Source organism: Myotis yumanensis, unplaced genomic scaffold (genome assembly GCF_028538775.1).
Source record: "Myotis yumanensis isolate MYYU_CA2020_CCGP unplaced genomic scaffold, mMyoYum1.0.hap1 SCAF_3, whole genome shotgun sequence".
In the NCBI taxonomy this organism is placed as follows: Eukaryota; Metazoa; Chordata; class Mammalia; order Chiroptera; family Vespertilionidae; genus Myotis; species Myotis yumanensis.
Window position 1 is genome coordinate 29272362 of NW_027223754.1, and position 22411 is coordinate 29294772.

Here is a 22411-nt window from a genome sequence, read left to right on the forward strand (position 1 = left end):
CCTGGATATGCAAGTGATCTCAACCCACACGGCCCTCCTACATGCTTCTTCTGTTCTTGGGCAACTGCTGCCCCCAAGCCGTCAGTTAGGCCATCTTGAGTTCCTCCCTCCCCTCTGCCCCCCTCCTGGGGTCCCTTGTGAGGACTGTACCCCATGAGTCCTCTAAGTCACCCTTTCACGGGGGCTCCCTTCTCACTGCCCCTCCTTTCTCTCTCATTCTTCCTTTTTATATGCTAATCCCTGCACACATTTTAGTTAATTTATTGAGAATGTGAGCAGCAGGATTTTGTCTATTTGGTTCACTGTTAGGTCCACGTTGCCCAGCACACAACAGACAGATATGGGGGAACCAATCAGAGCATCCCCTGTGCCTCTCTCTGTCATATGACTCTCTGTAGGGAGGTCACAGGCCCGCTCTCCGGGATTGGGCATGTGGTTCACTGTCACCTGTCCTCTCGGGTCCCTGGGGATGCCCCACCCAGGCCTGGCAGATGAGGGCAAACAAACCCCATTAGGATTTGCAAGGGTGGTAGGCCTCTGAGTGGTGAAACGCAGCCCTCTAGCCAAGGCATGAGCTCACAGGGACATCCCCACAGCGTGGTCACCCTGTTGGCTGGACGCCAGCTGACACACTTGCCAGTAAATCATAAAGTCCTCCCACATCCCCTTTACTGAGTCATGTTCCAAAGGACAATAACTTGCCTCATCTTCACGTACATCTGATAGAGCTGGAGGAAGCCCGCCTGTTTCAGCGTCACAGTTCACAATGATCAATAACTATTCGTCAAATGGAATGGCTAAAACGGGGGCTCCTGTCGTTTGCACTAATAACAGAAGAAGAGCTAAAGTCAGCACATCACATATTTCCTGGAAGGATACGACTAATGCTTGGTGAACAATGGTAGGAGTTAGTGTCTCTTAGACTTAGAGCAGTCTGCATGGGATTGGTCCCTTTAATGTGCATTGGAATTTAAAAGCGCACACCTGGCTCTCAATTGTGCTCTTTCCACTTAGAGCAGTGGTTCTCAACCTTGGCTGCACATTAGAATCACCTGGGAATCTTTTTAAAATCCTTATTTCTGGGCCCCATCCTCAGGAAATTCTGTTTCTTTGTTACTAATGTTGTGGCCCCACCCCACAACAAAGAAACAGAATTTTCGGAGGATGAGGCCCAGAAATCAGGATTTTAAGAAGATTCCCAGGTGATTCTAATGTGCAGCCAAGGTTGAGAACCACTGATTTAGAGGCTGTGCTGGCTCAGCAGCAGTTTGGAGTAACTCCCGTGCCAATGACTTGCCTGTGTGAGGAGTTTTTCCTTCTTTTCTAGAAACACCTGCCCAGCTCCTCATTCCAATGGGTTTAGGATAGACACTCCAGGGGACTGACTGCAATGCTGGCTGTGTCCATCAGGTGGCAGCACGCCCTTCCTTCTGTCACCGAGGAGGCTATTGCGGGGAGATGATTTCCCCCAAATTCTCACGGGAGAAGGAAAGCATTGCCCCACACAGGGGTGCTCAATGGGGTGCATCCTGGGGCCACTTCAGATGCCTCTGGATGTGTCTCTCAGTTGTCACTATCTTTCCTGGCACCAAGCTGGTCCTTCATCCTGAAGACAGGGAAGCTGGGACTCTTGCAAACCTACAGACACAGATTTTTAATGGACACACATTCCTGAGGAACGCAGCTGCTGTGTGAACTGTGGGAGACTGCTCTTTCGTGTTCTGTAGCGCTTCACTGAAAACTATTCCCTCTTCCATACCACAAAGCGTCTTTATCAGCTGGCGTCCAGCCAACGGGGTGACCACGCTGTGGGGATGTCCCTGTGAGCTCATGCCTAAACCAGAGAGGATATCTTCAATCGCACCCCCTCGAGGTGCCGTGCCGGACATAGCGCCCTGGGGGCTGATGGACTCAGTACACACGGTGCGGGCGCCCACCTGACCTTCATGAGTGCCGTGCAGCCTGCTACACATGTGACACCTGATTTCTTGTCCCTGTCGGTCCTTCCTGCTAGTTAGGGTGCTGCACCGTCTTTCTGTTTAGTAGGAGTTTTATTTCTGGATGAAAAGGGCGCATTGGGTGTGACAGGCTCAGATCCATCACTCCAGCACTTGGGATTTTTATCAACCTCGACAGGGGAGAAATGTGAATAAAACATAGCACACACAAAGGCCCAATGCATACCATTTCCCCTGGGAACGGAGCCTCGGCATTCCTCAGGTTCTATCCAGTTACAAGCCAGCAAAAGTGCAGCGGGCATCTGAACAACTAACTCTACGGTTTTCTAAAAAGGAAATGAGCAGACGGAGGTTCAATAAAGGGGAGGAGATGCCCAGCGTATAGCTCCAAGGTGTAAGGACCCAGAACAGCTTTGCCATCTGAGAAGTGACGTCATAAACTTAGCATTCAGTGTCCATCAGCTCTGATGAGCTCCCACCTCTGCCGGGCTCCAGAGAGAGGCCTGGGGCCGAGGGGCCGTCGGGGAGGGAGGGATGAGGGCTGCAGCCTCCCCTGGACGTACAACTACCCACCACCCCTGGGAGACTCTCCCTGCAGGGGAGGCTCCAGCAGCTGGGGCAGAAGCCCACACCCCGGAAGACGGCGAGACTGCCCGCCCCCCACCCACAGCCATCCCCCTTTCCTTTCAAATCATTAGAACGTGTTCTTCCCGGAAGCCACTGCTGGGCTCATCGTTTCAGGCTCAAATTGCTGCCCCTTTCCTCTTGGGGGTCAGTCACGGCGAGTCCCCACGGCCAGCGGGTCATGTGGCATTTAAGCATCCTGCCGCTTTGCGCAGAGCGCGGGAGCATCACCTCAAGTCCCCACCCCAAGGGCACGCCTGCCTCACATCACACGGGGAGTCTGAATCTTCCAGGCGTGATCTTCCTTTGGGGACCTCATTCCCTGAGGTCCAGCGGCCTCATGTATAGAATGAGCAAGACAACTGCCTTCTTGCCTCTGTAGTTCTGAGGGTCAAGGGAGACAATAGATGGAGACGCTTTGTGGTATGGTAGCCCCACCTTCAAACCCCTGGAGGGGGAACAGCTGGCCAGAGGGTCTCCCAGGGTGCCAGCCATCCCTCCTGCCTCAGCTCGGCCACCTGGAGCCTGGCACACTGAGGCGAGTATGACAAGGGAAGGACAACAGAGACGGTAACTGCAGACCCCACCCCGCTGAGCCAGGGGGCGCACTGCCCGCTCTTTTCCTGTCACGGGTCACTCACCACCCACGTCTGTCCGGAGCCTCCCCCAACGTACCCGGCCTCCCTTCCTCCACCCCGGCCAGGTTGCTGGAATACTCTACGCATCGCCCACCGCCCCAGCACTGGCTGGCGGTGATCGGTCGCTACTGGTGGGTAGTGTTTGCAGGTCACGCATCAGTTGCTTTGGTCTGTTTTCTGGACTAGACTCCTTCACGGAGCTCACATCACCCAGATTCGGGAATGTGTCCTTGCGGACGGCGAGGCGTGAGGAGAGCACCCCGGCGCCTGCGACCCTGAGCTTCCGGACGCACAAGGTCCCCCCACGCTACCTACCACTCCCCGCCCGTGTGTAACAGGAGGAAGAAAGGTCTCGTGCAAGGCCGTCACTGCATCCCGAACAGAGGCAGGGCTCCTGTGTCAGAGCGCCCATGACCTCCCCACCACCTCTGGGGCCAGGTCCCGGCCTGGGTCTCACAGCCACCTCGTCGGTGCATGCGTCCTCCCTCCCCAGAGGAAGACCGTCCCCAGCATGGTCTTGCTGGTCTAATGAAGCGGCTGGACACTGACGTGAGGGAGGAAAGGTCCCTGGGCTCGGCCGGACCCCAGGAGGTGCAGGCTGCGGCCGGACGCCTCCCACAGGTGAGGGGAAGGATGCTAGCCCGGGAGCCGGGACAGCTGGATTCTGATCCGGCCTCTCTCACGGCTCAGCCCCTTGGTTGTCTGCCAATGGGTAAGTTTGGGCAGGCTCCTGAACGCCCCTCCGCCACCCTTTGTCAGTCTCCTTGTCTGACAAAGGCCCCGGGAGGCGGGGAGGGGTAGTGACACGCACCTGGGGATGCTGGTGAGATAGGTCATGACATTCTGGAACTCCTTGTCGGGCACTTCGCTGAAGGCCGGGTAGTCCGGGAAGGTGATGACGGGGCTGCCGTCCTGCCCCCGCCCACCTGGGGAGACAGCAAAGGCAGCACTTAACTGGGCATCGGTGCCACATCATCAAGAGAACATGGCTGATCTTTCACAAGCACGGGATATTTCACTTAAAATTGAGAGCATCACCGGGCAGGCGTGGCTCAGTGGTTCAGCGTCCACCTAGGAACCAGGAGGTCAGGATTTGATTCCCAGACAGGGCACATGCCCAGGATGCAGGCTCCATCTCCAGTGTGGGGCGAGCAGGAGGCAGCCAATCAATGATTCTCTCTCATCATTGATGTTTCTATCTCTCTTCCTCTCAAATCAATAAAAATATATTTAAAAAATTGAGAGCATGTTTTTCAATATCATATATATATATTCCTCATCCAAGGATATGCTTTTACTAATTTTTAGAGAGAGAGGAAGGGCGGAAGAGAGAAAGAGAAACATCAACATGAGGGAAACAGATTGGTTGCCTCCCCTACATGCCCCAATTGGGAATTGAACCCCACAACCTTCTGGTGTACAGGAAGATGAGATGCTCCAGCAAACTGAACCACCCAGTCAGGGTCAACATAATATATATTTTTTAATATATTTTATTGATTTTTTTACAGAGAGGAAGGGAGAGAGATAGAGAGTTAGAAACATCGATGAGAGAAACATCGATCAGCTGCCTCCTGCACATCTCCCACTGGGGATGTGCCCGCAACCCAGGTACATGCCCTTGACCGGAATCGAACCCGGGACCTTTCAGTCCGCAGGCCGACGCTCTACCCACTGAGCCAAACCGGTTTCGGCAACATAATATTTTTTATTATGAAATAAATTCATGCATATTGAAGGAAAATATTTGGAATACACAGAAAAGTGAGCTGAATTAAAACAATCTGCTAATATTTTGCCGCTGTGGGCAGCCACCATAGCATGTGGCACATTTAATTCCAAACCTTTTTTTGGTGCATTTTTCTACACAATTGAGACTGTGTTGAATATAGAACTGGCGTCCTGCTTCTTTCCTAACATTGTGAACGACAGTTTTCCGGGCTTTATAAATGATGTGACTGTTATTGTAAATGCTGTACAACATTCCAATCAGGCTGGGTCCTAATGACCCTCCTACTGCCTACTTTACCTGCTGCAGGAAAGTTCTGGATTCCAGGGGACTTCAGCCAGCAGCGCTTGGGGCTGTGTCCCTCTCAGGACGCAGCTGACCCGAGGCCGGCTCTTCCCCTGGCTGCTGCCCTCTTCACAGGCATTGCTACAGCCTCGCCCGGGCCCTCGGTAATGCCGCAAGCAGGCTGCATCCAGTGGCCTGTCCCCAGTTCCCACCACGTGGAACAGGACCAACTAGGTCATGGAGAACCAGAACCCAGGGGCGGCCAACCACCCGCCACGCAGACACCGGCCCCCACGCTCCCCGGCAGCCGGCACTCACCAGACAGGTAAGCAAAGCGCTTCTTCAGCTGGTCCTGGATGTCAGCAGCGCAGAGCGGGGTGATGTCCTGGTGCATGATTTCATCTGTGGGGAGAGCAGACAGACGGACACACCTGTCACTCGGTGGAAACACTGCCGCACGAGCCACAAGTCTGGGTCAGCCCCCACACGGCCTCGCACATCAGCAGACAACCGAGGGGCTGGTGGTCACGTGCTTGGAAAAAAAAATGTCAGTTTCCAACACGCAGAAACCTTTCTTTCTCAGAGCACAGAAAGCGATGTGCTGAGGGATTCATCCATATTTAAACTGTGGTGTGTGTCAGAGGCACAGAGAAAGGCAGAGAGAGAGGAGGGAGGGCGGGGAGAGGGGGACGGAGAGGGACATGCAGGCAAGAAGGGGAGACACCAGGAAAGGGGAAGGGCCGGGAGCTGGAGGGCTGACTCCTACGGCCAGTAGTCAATGAGCAGCACTGAAAACAGACAGGCTTTGTTCTGGGAATCTCCACCCATGTTCTGGAAGCAATCCAGGCAACCCCTGGGGCCCTTACCTGTTGCCTATGCAAGGACTTGCTAATCAGAGAGGAAACCTGGCCCCTGTCGTGGGTCCGTAGCCTGCAAACACACACACACACACACACACACACACACACACGCGTGCGCGCGGGGCCTCACCACCCTGACAATGACACTGAGGAGGGTGCTGAGCCAAGTCCCCCGGCCTGGTGCTCAGAGGAAAAACAGCTCAGCAGGCTGCAGGCTGCAAGTTCTAGATCAGGGGTTTGGGAGTGAACTGGCAGCACCTCCAGCCACGCCCTGGTGCCATCAACGGTTTCGCAAGACTCTAGGGGAAAACCTAGGCCCTGGCTGAAGCTGTGAGGTCACTGCCTGGCGTGTGATGCTGGGGTGTGAGTCGCAGGTGGACTCCAGTGTTGGGTGTGCTCCGTGTCTCTGCGTTTCCCAGCCAATGCCAGGCCAGCTAGCATGTGTTTATGGCCAACGTCTCACGTCGCAGACCCCAGCTGTCCAGTCAAGCCTGCAGTCTTGAGTGTTAACACATCGTTTTGTCTAGAGAGACTCGGGACTCACGGCGATGCCTTGCCAATGGCCTAAGCGGTCAATCCTTCTGCACCCAGTTTGAGACCCGGGCCACCAACAGCCTGGAGAGATGGCTCCTGGAGATCTTTTACCCTGAAAATTCCAGGGGAGTAAGCAAAATGCTATCTGCACAGATCAGCCTTAAATCCTGTTCTTCTGGTCTTGCAAACAAGCAAGTGGAAACAGGTGACACGCGAAAGCAGAGGCGGGTCCCGAAGATCCTGGCTGTGTCACCTGTGGAACTGCCAACCGCCACCACGGGCTGCCCCTCAACGGCCCGGGTGGAGGAGGAAGTGACGAGGGTGAGAGCGACTGGGCCTGCCAGGGCCCCACGGAGCGGTGGCGGCGGCACTCGGGGTGAGGAAAGGAACAACAGTAACGCCCAAACGTCGGGAACTGCGCTGGGCCTCCCCTGGATGGCTCGGTGGCACCGATGGCGTTTCCCAGTGTGCACTTCGATGTCTCAGCAATGGCTTTCTTTTGAGGGAGAAAAACAGGGTGGAAAACAACCGCTCCAAGAGAGCTTGGAGTATCTATCTTCAATTCCAGACGAGGTGACTTAAGACTGCCTACGCCTCATTTATTTGGCATGAGTTAGGTGCGGTTCACGCGGCAGCCTAGAAGTCTAGGTTTTGCATTGCTGTTTTCTTCTCTCAACAGGAATAACCACACGAAATATGTGCTCCTTTTCCTCCCATTCCACCTCTGCAGCCCTGGGAGGAGCACGCCACTGGGAACTCGGGGTCTCCCTGAAGCCTGGAGACGTCCCAGGGGCCGCGGGAAATAGTGCAGACACTAAGCTGGCCAGTCCTTTACCAACTGGGGACCCAGCATCAGTGACAAGCTGACCTTGTCCTGGATCCTGAAATCTCCCGCCGGCACTCAACTTCCAGGCTTCACCAAGTCACGAAGAGAAAAAGCTGTGCATGTCAAGGCCTCTGATGGTGGACATGTCTACAGTAACTCTTAGCTTGATTCTGAATGGCCGAGGCTTTGCGGTAGCACTTCCTCTCGCCAGCAAACTCTCACAGTCCGAAGCTTCCTACGGACACCCCGGGCTGTCTGTTCTCTGCCCAGCTCACCCTGATGGCAGACGACTTTCCCAGGCACTGGAGACAGAGCTGGTATTACTGACCCTCCTGTACTTTCTGTGACAGTGTCAGTCTCAGTGGCTGGACCACTGTTCCAGTGAATTTGGTTCCATTGAGGGACGTGTAGGGGGCCTACTCCCCTACCTTCTTCTTCTTCAGGTGATGCCCACCCTCATATTCTTAGATTTTCTGAAATGGACCAAGGCCCCTCCAGCCTCAGGGCCTTTGCACAAGCTGTCCCCTCTGTGATGCTTTTTTCACCTCTGTTCGCCTGTCTAATCTCACTCAACTGCAGGCCAAGATGTCACTCCTCAGGGAGGTTCCTGGCCTGGATGGGGCCTCCAGCATCCTATCAGCACTCACTATGCCCACAACTCACAGATGCCTTACTTCCAGGGCCCAGCTCAACAGCTCCCATGGAAGGAGCTCAAAGAACAACGTGTTGAACAAATGTAGCAAGAGGAGAAGGAGAGAATGGCTTCCCCGAGCATCATTTGGAATCTAATCCGGCAAAGTCCTTTCTGGCTTGCACATAGGCTGTTTCCAGAATGTCTGATGGGTGGCAGGCCGCATGAGGTACAGAGACTCAGACCGCTGACTGCTGCGAGGCGTGACCCTGCAGCCGGGTGGTGGCAAACCAACATTTATGAACTTTCTGGAGCAGAATTGACTCTACTATTGCACCTCAGATCAAGTGCCCCATTTTAGGTTTGAAAAATGGGGCTGCTCTGTGGAAACTGCATGAAGGTCTGGGCATACAAAGGGACGATCTCCAAAGCATCCACATGTAAATGGTCACTGGCCGCTCCGCAGAAAGCTGAAGATAATGAAAAACGTTTCCCACCTGAGATTAAGGCCCAGGACCCGGAGTTGGTCACATGGTGCCTCTGGGACAATGGGCTCTGGACAATGTGTCACGTTTCACCCTTCCCGCAGCGACATTCTCACTCAAGGGCAGGGCAATTTTGCATTTTGTGCTGACAGTGTTTTTTCAAGGTCCCTGCCCAACGTGTTTAATTTTGTGGAAGAGTTCTGCTGCGGCCACTGGTTCAGACGGACACGGAGGTGCCTGAAGGTGACAAAAGTGAGTCCTCTCCCCCGCGTGCCTCCTTCACTGTGTGTGCGCCTGGCTGCTCCAATGTCAGACGCCTGGGACAGGAAGTGGGGTCACCCTGCCCGCCAGTTCAATGAAAGGGTCAGGCAGGGCCCAGCTCCTTTACAGAACATCTCTGTGAGAGCACAATGCCTTACAGATAGCTCCCCGCTTCCAGCATTCCTGTCTCGGCCCAGACGTAAGTGGAAACTCCCAGCCAATTAGCCCGTCACAGAATCACTTCTGAGGAGAGGGGTTAAGAAGGGCCTTGAGTCGGCGGGGTACAGGGTGGGAGAAGACGGTGCTTCTCTTCCGACCCCTGACAGGGTGGTGAGGACAGGGGGGCTGGGTCTGGGAGCCCGTCTGGGAAGGCTGCCCTGTCTGGGGCACGGCGGGGGACGAAGAGCCCGCTGAGCCCTTCAGTGGGAATGATCCCTGACTCACGAGGTCTTACCTGGCCTGGGACCCAGCTCAGCTCTAGATGAGGACAAAGAGGGAGACACCTCAGCTGCTGAACTGTATTCCCACAAAACTGTTACCTGAATCCTGCCTGGGGTGGGCAGCAATCTTAGAGTCCAGGGGTGGCATGATACTTTCACCCTTGGGTCTCTTCGTCCGAACACAACTAGACTGCGGCAGCAAACTTCCTTCCTCTTGCAAATTGACTCAGGGATTTGGTTCACTGTAGGACAATTCTGTAATGGAGGTGGGCAGCACCTCACCCATTCCCGGCCACTCAAAGGGGGTACGAGCCTCTGCCCCGCTCACCAGTGGCCTCCGGAGGTGGAGAGGGAGCACACACAGTGACAGGCTGGAGCAGATGCAGAACTCACAGGGCCCTGGACAGGTGGCACATGTCCCAGGTTCGGTGAGCCCCAGTGCTGACAGGACAAAAGCCCTGAATTCCAGTTCAAAGGCTGGTCCCTGCTGTTTCCTGCTGACCTTGGACCTTGCTCACAGGGACACAGGAGCCCAAGAAAGGCTCCTGCAAAGGGGCCAGCAGCTGGTGAGAGGCCCTGGGCCACAAAGTCTCTTATGTGCTAATTCTCTTATTTGTATCTGACTGAAAGCCCACATCCAAGGCTTTTGCTTATTTTTAATTAAAATAAAATAGTGATCTCTTTTCAAAGTCCAGGGTGGAGAGTCAAGTGCGGCTATTTCCCCCAACTCCCATGGGTGGGATTCCTTTCACCAAGCCCACGCCAGGAATCTCCAAGCCGAGAGCAAAGTGTGTGGGGACAGAACAAGGGAGGCTGCTGGCTCCAACCACGCCCCATTTGGAGCCCTGCGTCCAGGGTGGGATGGATGCCGCCTCCGCCAGCTGTTGAGTCCTTGTGGTCTGGACAGGAGCGGCATCTCCAATTCTATTTATAATCTATGTGGAGGGTTCTGTGATCTAGCCACTCGAGATGTTTGAGGTCTATACTATTTGGGCAGCTGAACGCTCATTCACAGCACATCCTGAGCTATTATTGAATTAGGCATACATATTTCACATCATGTGCAAAGCATCGTTAACTCACTCAGTGCACCAAACGTTCTCCCTGATTTCCTAATCTCAGAAAGCAAGTCCTTACAAAATCCTATGTAATAAAACCCTAATATGCAAATTGACCAAATGCGGAACAACCAGTTGATATGACACACACTGACCACCAGGGGGCAGATGTTCAACACAGGAGCTGCCTCCTGGTGGTCAGTGTGCTCCTGGGGGGGGGGGGGGGGGGGGGCCACTGCTCAGCCAGAAGCCAGGCTCACAGCTGGTGAACACAGCGGCGGTGGTGGGAGCCTCTCCTGCCTCCACTGCAGGAGGGTGGTAAGGAATGAGGGGTCCTGGACTGCGAGAGCCCCGGACTGTGAGAGGGATATCTGCCTACTGGCTTAGGCCTGATTCCCAGGGGTCCCAGACTGCAAGAGGGCACAGACCAGGCTGAGGGACCCCTCCCCCCCACCCCAGTGCACAATTTCGTGCACCAGGCCTCTAGTTTAAAATAAAAGACCCCATAAGAAAAGGTGCTTTACTGAAATTGTCATCAAGAAAAAGCACCTCCCACCAACAAGCAGTGTTGGTTCACATGCATCCGGGTGGAGGAAATCAGGAAGCCAGACTCACTCAAGCTGGAGCCATCCCCCTCTCCTGTGAGGGGCCTGGGGGCCCGTCCACCATGCAGAAGTGGTTGGACAGGACCCCAGTGTGCACTACTTGTGCAGATAAAGCTGTACACCCTGGAGGCCCTGTGAAACTCCTCACAGTGTAGTCTCCAGAATTGCCTCTTCCCAGGCTGTGTGCCCACGCGCCCAACATGTCTGTAGCTCACACCTGCGCAGGAATCACCTGGCAGCCTCATTAAGCACACATGCAGAATTGACAGTATGTCTCTCTTGAATGTATTAGGTGTTCTCTATTCCATCCCGCCCCATGCTGGCTCCAGCAAGCCCAGCATCCTCCCTCACACAGGCTCTGGGCAGCCTGCCTAAGCACACGAAGCTGCCACGCAGGCCACGGCCAGTGAGCTGCCTGACCTATGTCGGAGTGTAAGCAGTGCCCACGATCCGCCGGGCTACCCTAACCAGCATGGAGCATTTCCCCAGGGGCCCCAGCTCCCACTCCTGGGGCTTCCGGGGTCAAACTACCAGAAGATGGTTTGTCTGCATGTTCCGGGGAGCCCTCTTCCACGCCAGGGAGAGAAGGGCTCCGTAGTCAAACACACGTGGGAAGCACCACAGTCAAACCCTCCTTTGTGGAAGCTCCAAGAAACTTAACTGGTTGCAGATTTGGGGGGAGTGGATAACAATTTCTAACTACTGCAGAATTAATGTGGAAAATAATGCACTTAGGGAAGTACTACTCCAGGTAGCTTATTACCAGTAAAACAAAGAAAAAGTCTTCAATGAAATTCAAACACAAGCACTCACTGAGCCAACAGCACAGATGAAAGTAAAAACAAAAACAAACCCCCCAACCCCACCAAGGTCTTAAATCAATCAGGGAGGCAAGTATGTCTTGGACATCTACACTATGACCAGCTGGCATAATGGGGAGTACAGGAGAACTGTAAGAACTTCTTACACTTACAGGCTGTCTGGAGCAACTAAATTACATTTTAATTGGTTCACACAGAAAATCTTTAATCGTAACAGAAACAGCAGTTGAGTACAACGATGAGTAAAATACCTTTTTTTTTTTATTGCTTAAAGTATTACAAAGGGTATTACATATGTGTCCTTTTTTCCCCCGCCCTTGACAATCCCCTGGCTTTCCCTACCCCCCAGTGTCTTATGTCCATTGGTTATGCTTATATGCATGCATACAAGTCCTTCGGTTGATCTCTTACCCCCCTCCCTCCTGCCCCCCAACCCTCCCCGGCCTTCCCGCTGCAGTTTGACAATCAGTTTGAGGCAGCTCTGCCTCTGTATCTATTATTGTTCAAAAGTTTATAATGGTCTCTATTACCCATGAATGAGTGAGATCATGTGGTATTTTTCCTTCATTGACTGGCTTATTTCACTTAGCATAATGCTCTCCAGCTCCATCCATGCTGTTGCAAATGGTAAGAGTTCCTTCTTTTTAACAGCAGCATAGTATTCCATCGTGTAGATGTACCACAGTTTTCTAATCCATTCATCTGGGCACTTAGGCTGTTTCCAGATCTTAGCTATGGTGAATTGTGCGAGGCTTTTATTATATAAGATTGCTGACTCTGTTCCCTATGCTGTACTTTACATCCCCATGACTATTCTGTAACAACCACTCTGTTCTTCTTAATCCCTTCACCTTTTTCACCCATCCCCCAAACCCCTCCCATCTGGCAACTGTCAACATGTTCTCTGTGTCCACGGGTCCGCTTCTGTTCTACTTATTCATTTGTTTTGTTTTTTAAATTCAGTTGTTGGTAAATATGTATTTATTGCCATTCAAGATCTTAAGCCAGCTCTCCCTGCTGCGGGCAGAGAGGAGAATGCTGTCAGTGATGGGGACTGCCTTTGCTACTGCTGCTGCAGCTCAGGCCAGGGCTCCCAGAGCGTTAACTGTAAGTGTCTTTAAACCTGAACACTGACTGCACATTATCCCCAAGGGTCACAGAGGCAAGCTGTCTACAGAACGGCTATCGCCTCTGTGCAATCTTCTGAGTTGCTTCAGTGAGGGACTGGAGCCCAGAGGCTGCATTTTCCTTGGCTGAAATCACCTCTTATACACAGGGATCCTTGGTTTCCCAGGGAGTGGGCCAGAGCTCTGAAGGCAGTTGGGGCTGTGTGACCTTGGGCATGTTACTTAACCTCTCTGAGCTGTTCTTCATCTGTAATATCAGGGTGATCATGGTATCCAGCTCCCAGGGTGGCTTGTATACTCAGTGAACACCTCCAGCATGGCGTCTGGGTATTAATTGTTACTAACACCTGGGCATGGACAGTCTGCACTGTGCCCTGGCCAGCATACGTCACCCCTGCAGTTTGACTTTGGTTTGGTTTTTAAGAAAAAGCCATTTCAGCCCTAGCTAGTTTGGCTCAGTGGATAGAGCATTGACCCTTGGCTGAAGGGTCCCAGGTTCAATTCCTGGTTAAGGGCATGTACCTTGGTTGCAGGCTCAATCTGCAGCCCTGGTCAGGGAGTGTGCGAGAGACAACGAATCTATGTGTTTCTCTCACATCAATGGTTCTCTCTCTCTGTCTCTCCCCCTCCCTTCCACTGTCTCTAAAAATCAATGGAAAAATATCCTCAGGTGAGGATTAACAAAAAATCTATAGATATAAAAGCCTAATATGCAAAGTGTCCCCTCAGGAATCTGACTGATCGAGAGTTTGATCACTCACTATGACATGTGCTGACCACCAGGGGGTGGTGCGGAACAAAGGAAGGCCCCAACCAGCAGCTGGCAGCTGATAGGGACCCTACCCGTGCACGAATTTCATGCACTGGGCCTCTAGTCCTATATAATAAAAGGGTAATAATGCAAATCGACCGAACAGCGGAACGACTGGTCACTATGTGTACTGACCACCAGGGGGCAGATGCTTAATGCAGGACCTGCCCCCAGCCCGCAGGCCCCAATCGCTCGATGGTGAATGGTGAACTAACTGGGGGTGGGTGGCGATGGGGGGCAGGGCCGGCTGTGGGCAGCCGGGGAAGATGGCCCTGATCACAGGCCAGGCCTAGGGACCGTACCTGTGCACGAATTTCGTGCGCCAGGTCATTAATAAATAAATAAAAGCCTTAAAAAAAAAAAAAGAACAAAAAACAAAAAGCCATTTCAGTCAATGGCTCCTTCAGGGCTCCACAAAGAGATGCCACTTCATAATACTAAGAGTTTTGCCCTTCCCCTCGTCCCTACCAGAGTGTGGGTCTTTCTAGCAATCGCATACCATGGTACCAACCAGCTGCAGGAAAGCAGTCACCAACCCCATCTTGTCAGAGATCAGGGACATGTGCAAAATTCAAAACAATGCCACTGCTTTCACACTTTTTATTTTGTTCTGGATCAGCGGTTCTCAACCTGTGGGTTGCGAACAATGAAAATACAACCTGCATATCAGATATTTACATTACGATTCATAACAGTAGCAAAATTACAGTTATGAAGTAGCAACGAAAATAATTTTATGGTTGGGGGTCACCACAACATGAGGAACTGTATTAAAGGGTCGCGGCATTAGGAAGGTTGAGAACCACTGTTACAGTTATTTTCTCATTTAACATGTTATTTGTGCTACCATATTGGATTTATCATTGTTACTTTTATTTAATTTGATATTTTAAAATGTGTTTCAATTTCTAATACGGTATATCACCTAACACAAAGCTTTCTACAATCCTGAGCAGAGAATTCAGGAAAGGGGCCGAGGCCCAAATGCCCAAGAACCACGTCTGGAGGCAGCACAGGGCTGGGTGGGCTCCTCACAGGAGGACTGGACTCAGGAGGCAGGTCCTTCCAGAGTTTGGAGACCTCAGCTGTCCCTCTCCTCTTCCAGCTCCCGGTCTCTCTCTCCTGCAGGGTGAAAGCACGCTGGCTCTGGGTTCTGCTGCCTCTGCTCACAGCTCCCCTGGGGACTCAGCTCTTGCCACACCACCACAGGGCTGGGCTGCCCACGGAGGGGTCATCCAAAAGGGGACTTCGGGACCTGCACATGTTTAAGGCAGTGGGCACTAGGCTGCACCTTCTGGGCCATGGGTGCCGGCAGGGTGCTGTGCACAGCTAGCTGCACAGGCGCTCACTGCTCCAGGGTCTCTGAGCAGACACGTGGGCTAGATCCAGCCCGGCGCCCCGCAGGGAGCATTCCCACACAGGACAGACCCGCAGGGTCTTGCATGCCTGGGTTCGAGGAGGAGAGGCCAGTCCCGGGCAGATGTGCAAGCCTCTTTCTGTCTCTCTCTCCCCCTCCTCCCCTGGGCACTCTAGCTCTCGGGCCTCAGCCTCTGAATGTCGGTCTTGCTCTGATGGCCACTGAGTGGGCTCACACTAACCGGGCACCTGCCCTGCTGGTCAGGGACACATCAGTTGCCACATCCCAGAATAGCTGGCTATCCGATGGGCAGAAGTCCAGAGACCTGTCCTGTGGGAGGGGCAGGAAGAGACTCAAATACAACAGGGTTTCATGCGGCCATGTTCTCAGCGTGGCCCGGGTCATGAAGGATTGGGGGCTGGGCTGGGGCTTGGGGCCGAGCAGCTGAGGGGCCCCCGCTCCCTCCCACCTGTTCCGGGCAGAGGCCAAGGGTGTCCTGAGGCCACTCTCCCAGTAGGTGCTCCGTCTCCTGTGTTCAGTGTGGTTTCAGCTCTGCCTCTCTGCTCAGGAACGTGCTAAGGGGGCTGTTCGAGAGCAAAGCTCTGCATTCGGAGCGGAGGGAGCTGGCGCCTGCGAAGAATCTGACTCGGGGACACAGCTATCACACGCTGGGACGGAACTGAGGTTGGATATAGGAGGAGCGTGGCCATGTTCTCGTGACCCTTTGCTCCTTTCTCTCCTCAGCAGCTTCGTTTCTGCGTCCTGGGTGGCAAGGCCGCTCCCTCAGCCCCTGGACCAGCCATGGAGGAGCGCCTCCATGCAGCTGCCGGAGGCACTCCCCGGAGCTCACTCCACAGGCTAAGGACCCCGAAGGGTGAGTTTTCAGCAAGGAGGAAGGGTGAGGTCAGGCACCCTAAGCAGCAGCTCCGGCCATGGAGCTGGAGCACAGGACTCGACCCTTGCCAGCTGGGCAACCAAGGCCTGCGCACGGCTTCTCATGGAGGTGCTGGAAGTAATCTGCTGGGCGTCCAGGCGGGTGGGTGTCCCCAGCAGTCAGGGCCGGGCAGGCTGGGGAGGAAGGTCGGATGCGGCAGGGTGGGCGAGGCTTCCCGCGGCACAGGAGCTGCCGTGTCCAACAGGAGAGATGGCGAGAAAGCTGTGCGGCCTGTTGTTTCTACTAAACCACCCATTTATTAAACTCCTCCCTGCGTGGCCTTCGTGAATGTGGCCTTCAGCTGGGCCAGTCCTTCCTGAGTTCACAGTTTCTGTTTTGTTTTAAAGGCCCACAAAGGCGACTGGAGAAATGGGCGCAGACAAGGACCCACACGGCGATGTGAAATGCAGGTCTGTCTTGCACTTGGCAGCAGCACCGTGCAGATGGCCGCAGAGCAGCTGCGGCACGTGGACGCCAGGCCAGCCCTGCGGCAAGTGCATCTGTGATCGTGGTCCTGCCACGCCCTGGCCACAGCCTCTCAGAGCTGCGCCGGCCGGCCGGCTCAGGGCTGCAGCGTCTCATCCCAGGGGCTCCTGAGCCACAGAGGGGAGGGGGCTGAGCTGCGGTGCAGAGGGGAGAAGGCACCCATGGCAGCTAGCCCTCCAAGACGCCACTTCACTTGCTCGGTTCTTCACTCCTCAGTTCTTCGATGCTGTGCCCCCCCTGGGTTCACAAAGTGGGGGCCCTGGGCTGTGTGCTCAATGGCCAGGCCCACCCCTGGGCTCAGGGCAGGCACTGTGGCTGGGCTGAGGGAGTTCACTCAGACCAAGGGACCTCGGGCCCTGCAGAGAACTGAGAAGGAACCCTCTAGCCATAGATGAGGGCTTTCTTTGCACCCACTCCCGATGTGGTGTCCCTGATGGGCTGCCACCACACCCCCGTCCGCACACTTGATTTCCAGCCTCCCCTCACTGCTCTGAGACCTCGTTGCAGCCCTTGCTTGTCCCAGCCACAGGCCTCTCCCATTCCCAAGGTAGACGACAGGTAAGCCAAGAAGGAAGGCAGCAGGGCACTTCATGGGAACGTCTCAGTTTGAAATTCCCAGGCCAAGAGCCTCATTTCTGTTTAACCCGGCAGGAGACCACCTCGCTCCCACGGCTCTGGGGCAAAGTGTGCACCTGCGTGGGTTTGGCAACCAAAGGGATGGGCCCGAGAACGTTTCAAAGGTTTGTTCTCCGAGCGGCTGGGGAGCAGGGCAGGAGGGTGTCCTCATCTGCAGGTGGGAGCTGCTCCCCACAAACGCCATAGGCTGGCCAAACAGAAGCGAGCTGGGAGACTGGGAGCCTGAATGGCCACCCTGCTGCCGACGTGAGAAGTAGGTGCAAGGGACCCATGGAAGAAAGGGTTAAAAGGCGGCTCCTGATCACGCTACAGGAAAAGAAATCTTCAGGCTTTTTTAAAAAAATATTTCTTTTTTATTGATTTCAGAGAGGAAGAGGGAGAGAGAGATAGAAACATCCATGATGAGAGAGAATCATTGATCGGCTGCCTCCTACACGCCCCCTACTGGGGATCGAGCCCGCAACCCAGGTATGTGCCCTTGGCTGGAATCGAAGCTGGGACTCTTCAGTTCACAGGCCGACGCTCTGGCCACTGAGCCAAACAGGCTAGGGCCTCAGACTCTTTTTGGTAGCAGTGGATCAGAAATCGGACAGTGGCACGACGAACACCAGACCTACTTTCGTGTGCAAATATCGGGGGAGATGGAGTTGATCATAAAACTAAGTGCATTGTTTGCTTTTAGAGGCATCTCACCAATCGTGTCCCAAAGCATCACATCAAAGTCCCAGCTAAATCGAGCTCTGAGGCTGCACACCTGGCAGTGAGGTAGGGGCTGGTCCCTGCCCGCACCGCCTGGCGGTCATGCCTGTGACTCTATAGCAGACGCAGGGCCTCACCGGGCTCCCCCTGAGAGGCCTCTCTGCAGAAGCGGCCCGTGACGAGACCTGCAGAACCAGGTGAGGGGCGGGGCGTGCTAGGGTGTGGAGGGCCCGGGCACTGAGGCTTCATGGCACATCGGGGTTTGAACTTATTCTATGCTACTATGTGTGGTCCATTTTCAGTGCCCAGACAGGCTGGGATGGGTGAGGGTGACTCGTGGAGACCTGCCAGGTGTCTCCCAAGCCAGCAGGAAGCCAGCAGACAGGGGCTCAGGTCATGTGGAGGGAAAACCCGCATGAATGCCGGAGGGCGCACACCCAGCTGGTGCTGACGGAAGGCCCTCTCCAAGCTCGTGTATTGATTGGAGGGTCTCCCCTAGGAGGCTCAGCAAGAGATGCCTGTGGACCTTTCACTACTGATAACATTTCTCTTCATGAACTTGCTGCCCAGTCCCAGGACTGGGCTTGATATTTCACAGAAATCAGCTCACGTGGCCCTGACAAGCCCACAGTTGTGACATCATCACACATTTCTGGCTGAAGTCCCATTCTGCAGGGGCAGAGGGCTGGCTCAGCCGACCCCATTGCAGACCCAGCATTCTCCACACCCCTCCTACCGGCCCCTCCTGCACCCCCCCCCCGCCCCCGCCCCTCACCCTCCAAGGGAACCTCGAGAGCCTGGCGAGCTCCTGAAAACAGAGCTGGGAAGTGACCTGTGGGAGAGGTTGCTGGTGAATGAACCAGCCTTGGAATGCCACACAGTGGGACGCCTCCTCCTCGCCCAGGCCCCAGGTGGCACTTCTCACACTGTTCATTCAACGGGCTAACCACTCACGGGTGATCTAAGGCAGTGGTCGGCAAACTGCGGCTCTCGAGCCACATGCGGCTCTTTGGCCCCTTGAGTGTGGCTTTTCCACAAAATACCGACTTCTGTGCATGGGCCACGAAGTTTCAATCGCACTGTATGTGTGCGCCCGCACGTGGTATTTTGTGGAAGAGCCACACTCAAGGGGCCACAGAGCCGCCTGTGGCTCGGGATCCGCAGTTTGCCAACCACTGATCTAAGGAAATAAGTCTTGATTCCAAATCCTCCTCCTCACCTGAGTGAATCTGGCTAATCAGTGAAGCTGCGGCTTAAATACGCTCGCCCTCGGACTCAAGTCCCTGAAGAAAAGAGCCGTTCTATGGGCAGTATGGCTCCTCCTCTGAGCACCTCCCCTCGGTGCCCAGTGCCGACTGGGCTGTTTGTTTGTGTTCAATCCGCACCGGGCGGAGCCTTCCTGCACACCTCGGTGCCTGCAGTGCAGCCAGCAGGGGTCAGGACAGGGTCAGGGTAAGAAAGCCACCAAGAAATTCCAGGCTCCCAGAGATGACAGGGAACAGGGCTGCCCACTGTGGCCGGTCCAGGGCTCCTTGAGGCTCACGCTGGCCTGACGTCTTCACAAAGAGGGAGCCCTAAGCAACCGCCCTGAAGATGAACGGCCACGGAGAGGTGGGAGGCCGGGAGGGAGGAGCAAGCAGGGAAGAACACCAGCACCATCCTAAGTGTGCCCAGCAACCACCAGCTCACCCTTCACAGTGAATCCAATGTCTCGTTTCCTCCCCCAAAGCTCCGACTTCTGGGTTTCCATGGGAGCAAATGATGTCAGCCCTGAGCAGTGTATGTGACATGACGCCACCCTCACTCTGGTCTGGGCTGAGCTTCCAGCCATGCTGGGCCCCCAACAGCATGTTGTACCAGCCACCTGCTGGGCCCCTGCAGGAGCCTGGCCCAAGTCCCTAAGCACCTGGGCCCCCCCAGAGTCCCACAGTCTTATGTTCTGAGGTGTCAACATCTTTGCTTCCTTTGAAGTAGTAGGCATGGTTTATGGACCTCACACACATGCTACACATGCACACACTACATATAAACACTGCACATACAACCTACACAGACACATCACACAGACAAAAACACCATACACCCCCCACAGCACATACCACCTACACAGACACATCACACAGACAAAAACACCATACACCCCCCACAGCACATACCACCAACACAGACACATCACACACATAGACAAAAACACCATACACCCCCCACAGCACATACCACCAACACAGACACATCACACACATAGACAAAAACACCACGCACCCCCCCCCCCACACACAGCACATACCACCAACACAGACACATCACACACATAGACAAAAACACCATGCACAACCCCCACAGGAGCCCACTGCTGTATAGAAATAAAGGAGGTTTTTCTGATGGCTTTTTTTCTTTTCTTACTCATTCTAAAACAATCACGTGTCAACATAAAAAAAACACCCACAATAACTCTAAGATCAGGGAAATCAATGCAAACAATTTCTATAGACGTCATTCCTTCCTGGCTCCAAGGGGCAGGAGGCACGCTGGGGCAGGTGCTCACGTGTCCTTCCATCCAGAGCTGCTCTCAGAAAGCTGCTCACAGAACACAGCACACAGGGAAAGACCGAGGTTCCTGTCACCAACACCCCATCACGCTCCTTCCGGACACTCCAGAAGGCCTCCAAAATTCTCCCCTGAACTGTAGGTGTGCATACTTAGTCCCGCTTTCTAAGTACCAAGAATTCTATAAATCTAAAAAAACAAACAAGAGGTTGCATAAACCTTCCTCAAAACATCCCCATCCGACAAAAGCAATGACACCCGGTGTGGGGAACGTCGGGCTGCTCGGGTGAAGGGGACCATGGGAGGGCACGCTCATCTCATCCTAAGCCTCACCCAGGTGGCCCCCATGACGGGGTGGCACAGAGCACAGCGGGGGCATAGGGACTTCATGGACACTGTCCCGCTGGGAGCCTTGGAGCCCCTGCCCTGCTCAGGCACACACAGGGGACAGGGAGAGACTTGCAGCATTTGAGTGGCAGAGAGAGAGAGAGAGAGAGAGAGAGAGAGAGAGAGAGAGAAAGATGAGACAGAGAGGAGAGGGGTGGAGGAGAGGTGTAATGGAGAGTGAGCTGGCGGCTTAGGGTTTGGTGGTGGCAGGTCATGCACATCTGTCAACCTCATTGATTTCATGAGTGACAAGACAGGACACACCTGAGCCTGGAAAGAGATGGTGGTTCAAACTTGCCATCCTACTCAGCTCGGGTTCTCGATGGCCTCGGACACAGTGAATAAGTCTGCGGTCTCCCCCACGTTACTTTCATCTAAAATCCTGTGTGTGCTCTGGGCCCAGCTCCTGACCAGCCAGGTGCCAAACTTCCCATCTGGCTCCCTCCCCATCCAGCCCAAACAGAAGTGACTAAAGAGGCACGTGACCTTGTTTGTAAATAGCAGGCGCTCATGAAAATCAGTAGCCAGTTACACAACCCTCCACAGAGCGAACACCCCTGGCAGTACCACTGAAAGAAAGATTTACTATCACATGCACCAACACGTCTGTTTCTTCATAAATCTAGCAAATGTTTTTTGTGTTTTTTTTTTGTAAGAAAACAGCAAATGATTTCTAGAGACTGGGAGAAAGCCCTCCAACCCTTAATTACACCAAGCTCCCTCAGGACACTTACTCGAAAGCACATTTATCTTAAAAAAAGAAAGTACGTGTTAGAAGAACCACTAAGAATTTATAATGCAAAGTTGTAAGACTTAAAACTAGTATTTAGCTAGGAAAACAAATGAACATCTAAAATGATGACCTATAGCCACAAGGGAGGACTCCCCACAATCCAGTTACCTGTGGTTATGGGACGGCAAGGCATCTGGTTTGTGAAATTTCTAAAATTCCAGACAATAGCTATAATGAGAAAGCATTCTTTTCAGGGATCCTTCCAGCACTGTCGCTGTGATACTGACTTCAAATACGAAAACGATCACTTTTCATTAAACGCACCAACTGTTTATGTCTTGGGTTTAAGAAGGAGTGACTGAGCTTCCCAATGCGGCCACCTATGTGAGCGTGATGCTCTGAATCTTATCTGTTGGGGAGATCCATGCACCCAGTCATTATTCACACACCCCATCTCTTCATCATAAAACTGGACGCTTCAGATCTTTACTTTTGCCACTGATGGCTAAGGTTGAACCAATTCATTACAATTTACAAAATACTTATTTTAGGAACTATTCATCGATCCTTGGCAGAAGCATCTGTGATGACAAATCGCTTCAAAAGGAGCACTGTTCCATCCTTAGAAACACAACCAGGGAACCCACCCCATCCCCTCTCCAGGGTCTTTGTTCTCGGTCTGCAGGGGGCCTGAGTCTGGAGGGAAGTGCCTACCCTCCAACGGAGTTGGGAGCAGGGATGGCAAATGAAGCCCACATAGACCACCACAGGCCTGACCAGTCCAGTCCCGATTCCTGCCACCTGGAGAGCCCTTGATCGGAGTGCACTGTGCACGGGAGCCCCGGACAGCTCTGTCCCGGCGTCACTGCCAGGGACCAGTCCTCGCACCCACAGGCTCTGGACTCCCTTCCTGGGCCCCACGAGCACATCCGTAGGAAA

General features: G+C 53.8%; 1 protein-coding gene across 7 annotated transcripts in view; it reads right to left on the bottom strand.

The window, feature by feature from the left end:
• The window catches only part of MCF2L (MCF.2 cell line derived transforming sequence like), a 187848-nt gene that overhangs the window by 50402 nt on the left and 115035 nt on the right, over positions 1-22411 (bottom strand). For all 7 annotated transcript variants that reach the window (XM_070408569.1, XM_070408570.1, XM_070408571.1 and 4 more), the window contains 2 exons: positions 5553-5636; positions 4032-4146 (listed from right to left, as the gene is read on the bottom strand). In XM_070408569.1, coding sequence (XP_070264670.1) covers positions 4032-4146; positions 5553-5636 — 199 coding nt within the window. The remainder of the gene's footprint in view (positions 1-4031; positions 4147-5552; positions 5637-22411) is intronic.